Genomic DNA, 14844 nt, shown 5'->3' with positions numbered 1-14844 from the left:
TCTGATTTAACCTAAATTTCCCCTGCTGCAGATGAAAGCCATTGCTCCTAGTCCATCTCCTAGAGTCACCATGAAGAGCCCATCTCCATCCTCTCTGTCATTGCTCTTCAGGTATTTGAACTGATATCAAATTCCCTATCAGGCTGCTCTTCTCCAAACTAAATAGCTCCCGATCTTCCAGTCTTTCCTCACAAATCATGCTTCCCAGGCCTCTAATCATTTTGGTCACACTCCACTGGACTCTTTCCAATCTGTCCCAATCCTTTCTGGGATGTGAGGGCCAAAACTGGACAGAGTACTCCAGGTGAGGCTTTGCCAGTGCCCAAGCGAGTGCTGAATATGCTGCCTCTACTGCGCTCTCATCTCAGGGTGTCCAAATACCTTACAAAGCAACACACTCAGCAAAAGACCCAGGTGCTTTGGCATTCTGTCACTTTTTTCATTCCTATTTATTTAGTTGCTTAGTTATTGTTCTCTCTTATTCCTTCCCCCCCACCCCATGCGAATTATTGTAAAGAAGCCCTAGTTAACATTAAAAAAACAAAAAATACAGTGGGAATATGAATCTGGCATTTAAGTCTGAAATGGGAAGACCCACAGTTTCATTCAAGGGACTAACGTACTTCCGCATCAGTGTCTGCAAACCCATGCTGTAAAACAGGGGTGGGCCAACCTGTGGCAGGCAGCACAGGGGCAGAAAACAGAGCAGTGGCTCAGGCACAGGAAGGGGATCAGAGTGGCATTTTGCAAGGATGTGGTGCTTCATTTGTGGCACGCTTGCCAAACAGGTTGGTCCCCACTGCTGCAAGGTATCCCAGCTGTAAGCTGCCGTTCTCCTAGCATGCGTCTTCATGGAGGTAGGCTTAAACACCTCATCCATCAGAGCACGAAGAAAAGACTACTGGGGCACCAGGGAAGTACAAGCAGAGGAAGTGGCCAATTACTTCACAAACCCCAAGAGTCAAATTAGTGCTTTGTTATTTGATACCAGGGATTTCAAGCTCTGAGGCAGTGTCTAGAATGAGTCCGAGTTTCAACATGCTCTTGACACATAAGCAGCTACCTGCATTAGATCTGAACTTGAGAGGGAAAGGAAGGGCTACGCAGAAAGCTGTGATTTTAGTACCTTGCATATTATGACTAAATGCTAAAAACAAGTGGACACCAATTGCTGGCTGGTGTTCAGAGCATTTGTCTCCAGCCCTAGCCATTCCAGTTGCTGTCTGCTGTACATGTGCATTAGACAGCTGGCTCTTTGCACACTGATACAGGACTTTTATTAGCATTGCCAGAGCGCTTGAGCCCCATACTGGGTGCCATACAGACACGACACAGCATTTAAAAGGCTGCCCCCAACAGCTTCCCCTTCCCCAATTAAGCTCCCCGTCCTGTGCAGCCTGCTTTGATCGCTTATTTGAGCATGTGTATATGAAGGGGGAAATCCTTTATTCTCAGGTATAAAACAAAGAGAAAAGACAGATATGGAAGGATGAGGGAATACAAAAAAAACCATGGGACAAAGCAGATCGACACAAAAGCGAGAGGTCCCAGAGATCAGGAGCCTAACCACTGTCAAGTGTGGCTTGGGGGTTTTGCAGGTCTCATGGTCAAGGTGAAATGGGTAAGTCAATTTGGAGACACTTGGGAGGCTTTTCTTCTTAGTACTAGAACAGGGGTGGGCCAATCTGTGGCAGGCAGCACAGGGGCAGAAAATCTTGCTTGAAAATCTGCAAAATGATCAATGGAGGCTGATACCATTGGCTGACTGAAGGCAGGATCCAACTTCAGTAACAACTGAGGAGGATCTGGGCAAATATGGAGTGTATGAAAACGATCCTTGTAATGGTATCCTGGATGGCCATGAACAAGGCAAGACCCCAAGTAAGAGAGAAAATGGAAGGAATCAATGAGAGCTTGAATGATAGTTTTAGTTGCTGGGGTGGATGGGAAAGATCATATCTTAGGTTACGCAGAAAGAATCTGCAAAATGTGCATAGGGCCTGCAGGGAACCTCGACAGGTCCCGGTAGAAGAGCAGTCCCAAGCAACACACATCTCCTGTAACAGCTACTGAAGAGATAAACAGTCCCTTACAAACAGTTTGGTGGGATTGCTGGAAGTGAGACCTAAGGTTCAAGCTGTATCATCAGTTAGGGCAGACCAACATGGTAACAGGCCAACACTCATTCCTTCCCTCCTACCTCTACTGGAGTGCCACAGAAAATGGATTAGGTCCACTTTACAGCTCTGATAAATAGATTAGTCACTTGAGTCACCGCTAGCTCCTACGTGAGATTCAAAAATTACATCATAAATCATCCAGCAAACCTGGCATCCAAGAAACACAGATGCACCATGAGTCTTTCCTTCTTGACATCATTGCTCCCCTCCCCATTTGGATTTTAACAATTAAACACCCCCTCACATGTGCAGAAGCAAAAAAACCAAGAGCAGGATTAAATATCAGTTACAATGTACCGTCTTAAATTCCTGTCATTGTAAGGTCAGCTCAACTCAGACGGTAAAAGCCAGGCTCAAAAGCCTACACAATACAGCATTAAAAGCCCTCAGTTCACAGATTGTCACTGCACAGGCAGACATTGTAAGTAGCAAAGCACTCAAAGCCCCAGCTCCCAAAAAGAAAGCCAATGGATGCAATTCAAGTGCCACTGGGGTTAAAAATGAAACCCAGGAGCCAGCAGCTCTAGAAGACCAAATTCCAGAAAACAGACGTTATTATAGCCTACCTGTAGGGCTGATTTGCTGGATTTCTCTCGTCTTGTGGCTCATTTAAAACCCGCAAGTACAACAGAAGAACAGAAGCACCACTGAACCTCTCTTTGAACAAAAAAAATCAGCCAAGAAGACAGCAAATTGAAAAGGCGGCTATAGCAAATGTCACTGAAGTCCTGTGAACTTCTCACTCTCTCATTATGCACAACACATGGCAAGGATAAGTATCCACCTTGCAGACTACAGGGCATGAAATAAGCTGCCAGTTCACTAGCTAAGCACTTCCTGACTCTCAGCCTGTCATTTGGACTTGCCAAGCGACTGCTCATACTCCAAAAACTGATTTTACAACAATAAGGAAACCATTTGGCAGTTTTGAAAGAGTCCTCCCTTGCCTTCTGGCCTTTGCACTGGGTTCAACACCTCTAACACCAATTACTGACCCAAAAGAACCACGGGAAAATCTGAACAAAAAAGCAAGCGCACAAGAGACCTTTGCGCTCACATACAGGAGCTCAAAGCATTTGCCAATATTCATTTCAGCGTGAATTCCTGTTTTTGCTAAATGTCCCTGCCATCCAGCCCTCAAATCAATACACAACCTGTATGTCTAGAAAGCAGCAAAATGTACTTTGGCGGCTGAATAAAAACATGCCCTAAAAGAGAAGCAGAAGTTGTAATGAAGCTAGGTTACCAAAAATGGTTTCAGGTAACTCCCGACTCCTCTACCTGAACCGAGTTTTGGGGACTATGATGGTAGAAGGTGCAGGTCATCCAAGGTTCTTGAAACTTTTTACAATACATCATTTGTGATTTCATTTTACAACTGGTAAGTCAGGTGCCAAACCTATGCAAAGAAGGTTCTTTGGGTAAATCTGATATCTTTTATTAAACTATTTGAGTTGGTCTAATAAAAGATATCAAATTTATTCAAAGAACCTTATCTGGCTATGTCCTTATATTAACACAGCTACAACCTGTACCCCTGAAACCTATGGCAAAGAAGTTGAAGCAAACTTTCCTATTTCCATAAGCAATAGGGCTTTACAACCCACAACAGCAAGTTAGTCCCCTGACAGACAAAGGAAAACTTTCTCTGAAAACAGGCACTAACATGACTTGCTGCAGCAAGTAGTTGCCATAAGTTAATGGGCTCTTGAGTCGTTAAGTCTCATGGGAAGAGCTCCCTTCATGTATTTCTCACACAACACTGGGATTAAAGTATTGCCACTTCCCCCTATGAACCAAGGCAAAAGAATCTGGTGTATTCTGACTGTCAGAAAAAACAATGTTCCCACCACTGCTCTTTATCTTCATCTATTGGGGGGTGGGGGGTGAGTAAACTCAGAGAAACCTGCCAGCTTCTCAACTCTGGGTACTGAAGTTCTCAGCTTGCCAACACCAAATTTTCCTCTGGCATCTTGCGCAAGGCATAAAAACAAATAACCAATGCCTATAAACCCCACAACCAAGCTTTTTAGTCGGGATGAAAAACTCCAGGGTTTCCAAGGCCACTCCCTCTGCAATTCAAAAAAAGGGAAACACGTGATAGCATGCATTGTCACATCAACTTCCTGTACAATTAAAACACACAAAAACAACATTAGTAGAGTATTAAGGCGGCAAGGTCAAGCACTCGGAAGTTAGGCAATACCAGATTTCAAGTTGCCTGGGGAATCTGAACTTGAACCCCTCGAGTGTCTGTGTTATAACTGTCTCTACTTGATGCTGGCTTTTTCTGCAGGACAGGCAACACTCTTGGAAGGGTATCAAGGCTGGGCAGTGATGGCTCCTCTCTGCAGACTTCCTGCTTCCTTTGATGGAGGTAGTGGAAGTTGTTCAAGGACTAATACAAAGGCTGTAGGAAGTAGAAGAACTGTTATACGGTTTAGAGAGGCTGAAGAGTTAGATTCTCTTCCTGCCTCTGCCAGATCGTATGCGATGCTACGCAAGATACTTAAAAGCAGTTTTCCCCAGGTGGCCGCTAACCACAGGGCCTGGTTTGAGAGCAGGAAGTCAAATGGCACAAGGGCTGAGATGCAAGTCACTGGGAGCTGTGCTCTATCACACAAGGTATCCTGGGAAAAAACAGACCCTGGGCATGTCAATGTGCTGCACCAATGAGTTGACCCTTGCCCTTAAATCTCTCTTTGCACCTGTCGCTCATCTCTAACACTGTAATCATACCACTTGGTTTCAAAAGGTATTGGGTAAATAAATTAGTATTTGTAAAGCACTCGTGGATGTTTTCAGCACACACTATATATAGTGCCCGAAGGCTAAAGATTTTTTTTTTCCTTTTATGAACACTTCCATTCTGCTGGCAGTGGGTTTAACAGAGATCGAGGGCACAGAAACGCTGAGACTCAAAAATCTTGGGTTTCGACTAGGAGGTTAGGGAAAACGACACACCCCAAAAACCCACAATAAAGTAGATTTCTGGGGCCCCATCCTGCGCTGCCAGCACCCCATTCAGCCTATTGACTCTCCCCTCACCATCCTCTGTGACTCTTTTCAGGAAAAGCTATAAACTTTGAGTTAACCGCCTCAACTGGATGCATTTCTCGAGCTACCAAAGCATTCTCAAAACACAGTCCTGTCTCACAAGTCATTCCCTCAATTCACGACTTTCCTTTTGCTACCTCCACATAGGACCAGGAGAGTCCTGGCCCCTGAACGCCCTTTCACCTGCATCACGCAGCAACATGACGCTGCTGAGAATCCACTTCCACTACAACTTTTCTCCAGGGCTGTGTCTCTCTGCAATGCTGCAGGGCCTCCCTGGGGTGTCAGCACTCCCAACTCGAGCATACGTACAACGCTCACCTTCCCGCGCAGAGAGATGCACATGACCATGTCATTCCATCATCCAGCAATTCCCAGGGCTCCACATTCATTTTGGCAGTCAGATCACAATTGTTCTTGGTTACAAAGCCTTCTGTGGAGTTGTACCAGCCTCTTCTTGTAAAATTGGCTTCTCCTCTGGGCCTGCAAATACCTTGGCTTTTGCTGGAAAAAGCTCTCTCTTTTCCAACCCCAGCTGCCTGAAACAACTTACTTGCGACTGTGACTTCAAATGTGGATTCTGCAGAAGTCTGCAGGCAGCAAGTTGGACCCAAGAGAAAAATTACAACTTTCTGATCAACTTGTGACTTAACGTCCATTACTTGTGCACATGAGAAGCGTGCATTTGAGCAGGAGTGCAGAACAAGAGGGGTTCTGTTCTGGAAATTAGAAGTTTCAAAACCGTGCCTACCATGCCAACGTTGTCATTATAATCAGCATGTTTGGCTGCAAAAGGCTTTTAACCACTTGTGTACCACATCACTCTGAAGTCTGACCAGTTAGATACAGCTGCAGAGCTTTTGGCCTGTAGGATATCCAAGTGCAAGCTACAAGAGGACAACATGGCGAACAGCTGCCCTCATGTTTAATACCAAGATGAGAAGCCTTGGAGGCTACCAGTCCCTGCGTGCAATGCTCTGCTGTGAGCTGAACAGCCAAGACCCTTTCTCTGCTGGGCTCCGATTTCCACAAGCCGTACTTCCATAATACAACAAAAGACAGCTGCAGTTTATTCTTGCACACACATGGCTCCTGAACTCTTTGCCAATGCACTGTTTCATCCAATACCATTCATACAGCCCAATGAGCATCAAAAGACACCCCCCCAATCTGTTTCTTATACACCCCCAGATCCATGAAAACAATGCAGTCTACTAATAAAAAAAGAAAAGTGCAGCTGCAAGCTGTTGCTTCAGGGTCTTTGACAGAGATAGTCAATTGAGTTATAACAGCAAGCATCCCCAAATAAGATTTGGTTTCGGAAGTCTTTAACTTAACAGCATTCACACACTTTGAGAACTGCTTAAGGAAATCTAATCGGAGACCCTTCCATCTTATTTCTCACTCTCCCCATTGGACAGCACCGAACTGGCCTCCAAAAACTTCAATGCAACTTAATAAAGGCACAGTGAATGCAGCGTTTGGTAAATTTGATGTTGGCTCCCTTCATGGTCCATAATGACATCTGGTAACAGGTGGGAACAGAATTTCTATACAGCTTCAGGATATAAGTCAGGAAAATTAGAGTTTACTGAACCTTTACTCTTTTTTTTATATCACTGCCATCAACTGTTCCATCTTTATCTCAACAATGTGACTGCTAACAGGGGCTGGAATGGCTCTCAGGGCTATGACTGTGACAAACCCAGCCTGGGCTAGTAGACAAACCCAACCGCTATCTAAAGGGCATCCAGCGTGGTAAAGTACTCAGTTCACCCTGTCTACCCATGCACTGGAGTAGAGTACTCATGGCTAAAATTTTCAATGACAAAAGTGGCACCTAATGACCCTATAGATGCCATCACAGCAGAGAACCGCCATCAGAGATGGCTCTTGTAGCTCAGGGTCAAGGCATGTTTGGGGCAAGCTTGCAGTGTGGATGCCTACAGCTCTTCATGCCCTGTGGACAGAGTGCTACAGGTGAGAGACTGACTGGACACTTGTTCTCTCACACTTTGATTCCCCTTATTCTTGGATCTAGTGTGCTTTAGATGCCTTAGATCTCATCATCATGATCACCACCACTGCAGACGAGCAGCCTCCAGCCCACATACGGTAAGACCGGACCTTACTACACAGACTGCCTCTGTCTTCCATTTTGAGGTAAGGCTTTATTTCTTCCCTTCATCCTTTCTAATACAGTCATCAGTTCCCAGTTTTGATCCACTTCTTCATATCTCAGCTCCCAAAGAGAGAATTCATCTCTAGATCCACAGTCACTTTCAGAGACAGCATTAACACTACAGCTCTGTCAAATCACTGGCTCCTCTTTCACCTTACTTGATGGCCACCAGCTTGAACCTACAGGCCTGTTCCTTATTTAATGTCTTCAAGACTAACATCTTTCTCTTGAATATAACCACCTCTAATCCTGATGCTATGCATGTCTTCTTCTTCCTCCTCTACATGCACGCACAGATTAAACTCAGGTCTCTCCAATACTATTTATCACCTTAACTTCACACTCAAAGCTCCAAATTGAAATGTCCTGGGCCACCAGCTCTCTTTCTCCCTCTCATCTCCAAGTCCTGCATTACTACCTTCAGAGCAACGCCACGGTTGAAATCTTTATGTATGCTTGGTCCAACCATCTTGCTCTCAATTTCAGGAACTACTAAATGTTGTAGCAACACATTCATTGGCTTTCAGCCTACTAAAAAAATCACAAAAAAACCCTCCTAGTCAAACTAGCGATAGCCTGCAACAATTCCCCATCATACACGCTGCATTTCATTTAAAATAAATCTACTCTCCCTGTCTTTGCTACCCATTTGCCAGTCATCTTTGTCTTGTGCTGTTAAAGAGTCACTCACTCTCATTCACAATGCCACTGCTCTCCCTTCCAAACCACCTAACTCATTTCTTCCTTTCTTGCCCCTTTCATTTCACACAGGACATTAAATTGTTTGGCAACTGATAAATTGCAGATACTCAAAAGACAACTTAAAGGTCAAATACAATTTCCAAGTCTCTGTTACTACCCATAGCCCATCCCTGAGCTACTGGGTGATAACTAAACCAAATCAACTGCAAACTCTAAATTGCAGACAAAGCAAAACCACAGAGTTTATACTTCTCTGACAAGGAAGAGAAAAAGATCATAGTTTAACATTTCTGCCTATTTTGGCACAAGTTAGAAATGGCTTCAGATTCCTGGAAAACTGTAATCTGTCACTAAAAAAATAAAATAAAATGATCACAGGGTTCAGGCACCTTTGCTCATAGCCCATTACCTCATTCCTGCACTGATCTAACATCTGAATACTTTTCTATTTCACTAGTTTTTTCTTCTCTACACTTCCCTTTTCCCTTTCTGCTGGGAGACTCTCAGTACCCCAGGCTACCGTATCGGTCTTTCTACAAAGCTCTGAATGCGTCACACCCAAGATGCTATCTAAAAATAAACTGCGCATGCTGAGGGAGATGGACCCAAGTGTATTATACAGTGATGAAAGATTGTTGCCTCCAAAGGTAAGATTGTACTAACTAGCATACAAATCACACTCATTACGAGCAGCACTAGGGAATTCAGCCTCAGGGGAAACGTTTATTACCCTGGTGTAACCGATCACTATGGATTAGAACAAAATTGAGCAAATGCCAAATATGGGTGCAGAGTCAGAAATCTGGAGAGGAATGTGGACTGCTGTATAACAGGAACCATAAATGTGGCAAAAACATTGCACCAAGCAACTGGGTTTAAGGTGAAAAGGCAGCATTTTGACTCGCCCATGCAATAAAATGGAAGTCAAGGTCAGAATCATCGTTTAGACAAGCCACACGAGAGTCGTTTATAATCTTAGCCAAACGAAATGCCCAACTGCAGCTCACCAGTCAGGTGACGTGCCAGTCTAGTGAGCACCAGACATTTATCCTGCCTGAATCACGTTGCTGAGGATTTTGAGTTGGGGTTGCACTCGGATGAGCGACGTGACTAGGAGATGCACCCAGTTACCGTGCAGACCTGAGCCCTGTGTTGTCAGCTCCGTGCCCACTTAGTTTACAGACAAACCCCGCAGCTTGTACTGCCATCAGTACTGCAGAGGCGGTCGAGCTGTGGAAGAGCAAGCTGTGCTCTATTCTGTTCGGCTTAATGAATCAACAGGATTGCCAGCTCAGTTCCGATTCCCGAACCTTTATTTTGATAACGTGAAGCAGCAGAAAGAACACAGCTTGACATTCACAGAGCAAGCTGTGCTTTCAGCGCTGACGGTTAGAAAAAAGTAACCTTTCTATTTCTTAACTGAGCAAATGCATTATTAATAATAAAACTTCGTGCCTTTTATCTGGAGATCTCAGTGTGGCTTACAAGCGTTTAATAAGCCCTATGTGCGAGACAAGTGCAATGCACATCTGTGCAAGCCGTGAGGACAGACTCATTTCATAGGGAAACAGAGGCACAAGAGTTGCAGGTGGAAAATGAGCTGGGAGTCCTAACTTGCACTCTGCTGCTGGCACCAACAGATCACATCATAGGCACCAACATCCGTTTCCCGATTCTTAATAACCTGATTTATGGATGCCAGCCTTCAGCCTGATCCATAAAGTGCTGAACATTCAGTCTCAGCTGAGGTCAACAGGAACTCACCTAACCAGCGAACTGCAACTGCACAGTGAAATCTGTTAAGACTACAAGCAATTCATGTGACTCGTCCTAATGATTTTGACCTTTATTCAGTACCTCTGACTGTCAGCTGCAAAGTGTCTCAGACCAAATACTTCAGAGCAGAAGCCCCAAAATAAGTGGTTCCTTTGGGAAGCCTGGACCATACAGGCTGCTTCCAAGATGTCAGAGAGGGGGGCTATTACAGTTATCACTTAGACAACTGGCTAAAGCGGGAGTGGGCAAAATGGCAGATCTGGCCAGTAGCTGGACTCGATTTCCCAGCAGCCCCTGCCCACGAGGCTCCTGGCCAGTCCCGTGACAATGCAGAGCTGCAGGACTAGGACTCTGCTTCATGCCATCATGTATGTCCCCGTGCTCTCAGGGTCTCCATGGAGCCCAGTCGGGAGCCGCATGGGCAGCTTGCACAGCTGGGCAGGGAGCCGCTCTAGGGCCGGGATCTTGGAGTGGCGACAGCACGGGGCTGCAAAAGCATCCACAAAGGCACGCAGGCAGCGATTTGTGGCTCTGCCCTGCACTGTCACCACCCCGAGATCCTGGGGTCTCCCCAACCCTGCCTGTCTCCTCCCAGCAACAGCCCTATCCCTGTCCCACGACAGCATGGCCTGCCCACACAGGTCCCCACCATGGGGTGTGGGGCAGATGGGCCAGGGTCCCTGGGCAGTGGGGCTGGGTCCGGCAGCAGCAGTCAGGAGCTGCTGAAAAATGGAGTCCATCACAGGCCCAATCTGGCCCACGAGCCAGACTTTGCCAACCCCTTGTCTAGAGAAACTTCAAGGACAAATCTTAAAGCTTCAGGTATGAAAAAAAGAGTGCTTAACTTGGTTATTGATACTTCCATGAATGCCACAAGTACCAATACAATTAAAATTAAACATGTACATAGGTATCTGCAGAACCAGAGCGTAGGCATTCATTGTGCCATTTTTTTCTATTGACCAGCTATTACAAGCGTATCAATAAACTGGCGTGACTTTGCACAATCATTAACATTCATCAGTCTGGGTACAAAAACCTTCACTCTTATCTAATGAAAAAATTAATTGGTGCCCACCCACCGGATGATGGGTGCAGGGAGAATTTTGCAAGACTGAATGGATACGTATATGTGTAACAGGTCTAAACGACGAGAGTAATCAAGTAAAAGCAGAGCCCCGATTAATTGAAACAAACTCTGAGGTCACCTCCACAGATGAAAAACACAGAGTTTAAGTATATGCAATTTAATGCATGTTAAGACATACACCAGGAATCCTGAAATGCTTAATGTGTTAGCAAGATAAGACTTAAGTTCCCCTTTAGGGCTGACAGGACCTGCTAACAGAAGTAGTTTGTACATGTTCTTTTACAACATCTGATGAAGTGAGCTTCAGCCCACGAAAGCTTGTGTTGAGAGACAAACAGGGATTTAATAGCAGCCTTCAACAGCCTGCAGAGCGGTTCGAAAGAGGATGGAGCTGGACTGTTCTCAGTGGGGGCAGATGACAGAACAAGGAGCAATGGGCTCAAGTTGCAGCAACAGAAGTTGAGGTTAGATATTAGGAAGAATTTTTTCACCAGGAGGGTGGTGAAACACTGGAACAGGTTACCCAGAAAGGTTGGTGAAAACTCCAACCTTGGAGGTTTTCAAAACCCAGCTTAGACAAAGCTTTGGCTGGGATGATGTATTTGGGGATGGTCTTGATCTGAGCAGGTGGTTGGACCGGACATGACCTCCTGAGGTCTCTTCTAACCCTCATTTTCTATGATAGTAAGTTAGTGTATATACTCCCCTCCCACCCCGAACGAAAGCTTCTGTTGAGGAGAGAGACAGTAGGCTCCTGTAAACGCATGCACACTCCCCACCCTACCTACTTTGGTTAGTCTATAAACTGCAAATCTACCCTGCCTTCTACTTGACCTGTTCACACATTAGAACTACAGCTTGCTTCATCCATCCTAGGATTTCAACATACATTCACCAAGACATTTACAACACAGTTTCCCTCCCTTGCCTTCCAATCAAGGCAAGCCTAGAAAGTCTTAAAACCACAGGAATTTTACATTTATTATTCTATGCTGCCTTACAAGGGGTACGCATTTGCTTTTATATTTATTGCTGTACCATGTGAGCCCTGGATAGCTTGTGCACAGGCAATTTTTCAGGTGCTGGTTTCATAACAATTAAAAAAAAACAAAAAACCACCTGTTCTTAAATCTACTGTTTCTTCTCTCAGGGCAGTGAGGAAAGTAATCCTGGATTTGTCAACCTGGTAAAATGAACCTTTTGGGCGCAGGAACAAAGTACAAGCTGAACTCACTGGAAAGCAGCAGCATCACCCGAGGAGAAGGAACAGCATGTTCTACCAGACACCCGCATTCGACACATCTCGCTTCCAATAACAGCCGCACAGACTGACAGCCCCCAACACTAGGTAATGGGGACAGACTGGAGGGGGATTAACAGCTCCTCAGGCATAATCTGTCCTCCTACTGCAGCTCCCCCAAAGCTCAGCACTGTTTGTTCTTGTATCTGGCCCTGCCAGGTGAGCCTAGGGGGAAAGAGGCAGAGCCCTTTACAATGATCCCCATAGCATGCCTCACCACCCATACCAGTCCTCCTGCTCCTGATGCATTGAGAGAGTCTAAATATGCCATCGTTTTGTGGCAGGACTGACCTGCCACTATGCCCATCCTGTTATCAACCAAGTCATGGTTTCAGGAAGAGGGTATGCAGAAAAACGAGCGTCCTTTTAATGATGGACTCCCAAGAAGGGGATGGAGAAGAAAAAGGCAACCTGATTTCTAACAGAGCCGACCACCACAGAAGGCGATCGGGTGGGACATCAGATAACAGATCCTGGACTCTCCTCTCCAGGGGGCAGGATCTTGAGGGAGGCATGCAGAGGACTCCCTGGGTTTGAAATTAGGAGCCTCACTCAAGATCACTCTCCAAGGACGGGCGAGTGCACCAGCTTCTTCTGGTCCTTCCACAGACCTATCTGGTGGGACAGGCTGCAAGCAAGGGCTCTCCACCTGGATCTTGCCAGCTGGGACCTTTCTCCTACAGACAAGGAGATTTTTGGACCAAATCAAGTCCCCGTCTTAACAGGGTGCAAGGCTGATCTATAAGCCTCTGCACAGATCCGCTTGGGAGGCAGGCGGGCTGGTCCTCCCTCACGGTGGTGACCCACAGCACTGGAGGGGACACACACGGCACTGATGGACAGACACCCTTGGGGCTCCCCAGGCATGCCAGGGCAACCCCCAGACCCTCACCCATGAGTGCAGCTTCCAACTGGGGGGGAACAGGGGGGAAGGTCTCCACCTGAGCACCCCCCCCCCTATGGAGCCACCCTCCCTCCTCCCCAGACTCGGTCCTACTCTGAGGGGCAGAGCCTGGGGCATAGAGAGGGGGGCACCCATGAGGAGAACAGCCCCCCTCTCCCCAGGGGACCCCAAACTGTGCAGAATGGGGAGCCCTCACCCCGGGGGGACCCCAAACTGTGCAGAATGGGGAGCCCTCACCCCGGGGGGACCCCAAACTGCGCAGAATGGGGAGCCCTCACCCCGGGGGGACCCCAAACTGCGCAGAATGGGGAGCCCTCACCCCGGGGGGACCCCAAACTGCGCAGAATGGGGAGTCCTCACCCTTGGAGGGCCCCAAATTGTATTGAGCGGGGAGCCCTTCACCCCGGGGCCCCCCCCTCCCCCACGTGAGGCCCCCTACCTTCTTGACGGTGCGGGGCGCCTCGGTGACAGTGCCGTCGGGGCTGACGAGCGCCTCGCCCGCGCCCCCCGCGCCGTCGCGCTGCCGGTGCTGCGGGTCGCTGCGCTTCATGGCGGAGGGCGGCGGCGGCGGGTCGGCGGGCAGGCAGGGCGGCCCGGCGCCCGCGGGCTCCATGGGGCCGCCCAGCTCCTTCAGCTCCACGGCCGGCACCGCCACCTGCACCGACATCGCCGCGGCCGGCTCGGCTCCCTCACGGCGCGGCTCAGCGCGGCCCCCCCTCGCCGGCCGCCGCCGCGCGGGGCCTGACGGGACCTGGAGTCCGCCGAGCCCGGCGCCGCCGCCGCGGCCACTGCAGCTCCCGGCGTGCCCCGCGCGCTCCCGGAAGCGCCCGCCGCGGGGGCCGCTGGGACTTTGAGTCCGCGCGGCGCTGGGGCTCCACGTGCGGCGGCGTCGTATTGCCGCTCTCGTGCGGCGTGTGCCGCCCAAGTGCGTCGAGGGCACCGAAAGCCATCCGCACCCCTGGCAGAGGTGATCTCCTTCATTAGACCAGCTCCATTTTTGCACTAGATAAATACATTCAAATAAAATAAAATTATTGCGAGGTTTCGGACACAAACACCCTTCATCCGGCATCGGAGAAACGATCGTACAAGTTCTCCCAGGCAGAAATGAAGATTCATATTTCGTAGGAGTTAAAGGTGTTTGGAGCAGTTCAGTTCACTAGGCTCAGAGAAAAGTCGGATTAGTCTGTTGATCTTGAAATTGTTTGGTGCCGCAGGAGAACAAGGGATTTTGGGGGGTGAACAGGGAACCCTGGCCCTGTTACCAAAAGGCAGGTGGAGGCTTCAGAGGGGAAGGAAAGACCCCAGATGAAAGAGGAAGGGAGGACAGGTCGGCCCCTCTAAGATCAGGACTTCCTGGGCACCGGGCGCTGGTAAGGTAGGGGTTTAAAGTTGAGCCAGGCCAGCTGGTCAGGTGATGGGAAGGGGGCCGGCCAGGACTATAAAAGTCCTGGGCTGGGCAGTAGCTGGGCCCCTGGTAGCCATGGGAGAAGGAGTGTGTGTGATAGCTCCAGGGAGAGGCTGGGTGAGTGGCCCAAAGGCTGAAGAAACTACCGAGGAACCTGGAGAAGCAGCTGCAACGCCAGAGGAAGGATAGTAGCCGATCGGGGAGCAGAAGCATGACCCCGAGTAAATGTGAGCTGGCGTGCTGCC

General features: G+C 48.0%; 1 protein-coding gene across 4 annotated transcripts in view; it reads right to left on the bottom strand.

Annotated features, from left to right (window-relative positions):
- Positions 1-13973, bottom strand: part of AHCYL2 (adenosylhomocysteinase like 2) — a 151687-nt gene extending 137714 nt beyond the window's left edge. For 2 of the 4 annotated variants that reach the window (XM_090041476.1, XM_090041478.1), the window contains exon 1: positions 13631-13971. In XM_090041476.1, the coding sequence (XP_089897602.1) occupies positions 13631-13858 (228 nt within the window). In that variant the 5' untranslated portion in view covers positions 13859-13971. Of the gene's footprint in view, positions 1-13630 lie in introns of all 4 variants that reach the window. The other 2 variants (XM_090041475.1, XM_090041479.1) reach the window with 2 other exon arrangements.
- Between the last annotated feature and the right edge of the window lie 871 nt (positions 13974-14844).

This window comes from Crocodylus siamensis, chromosome 4 (genome assembly GCF_052110815.1).
Source record: "Crocodylus siamensis isolate JL-2025a chromosome 4, ASM5211081v1, whole genome shotgun sequence".
Lineage (NCBI taxonomy): Eukaryota > Metazoa > Chordata > Crocodylia > Crocodylidae > Crocodylus > Crocodylus siamensis.
Note: the sequence above shows the minus strand (reverse complement) of the source record. Positions and strands in the feature narration are given on the sequence as shown.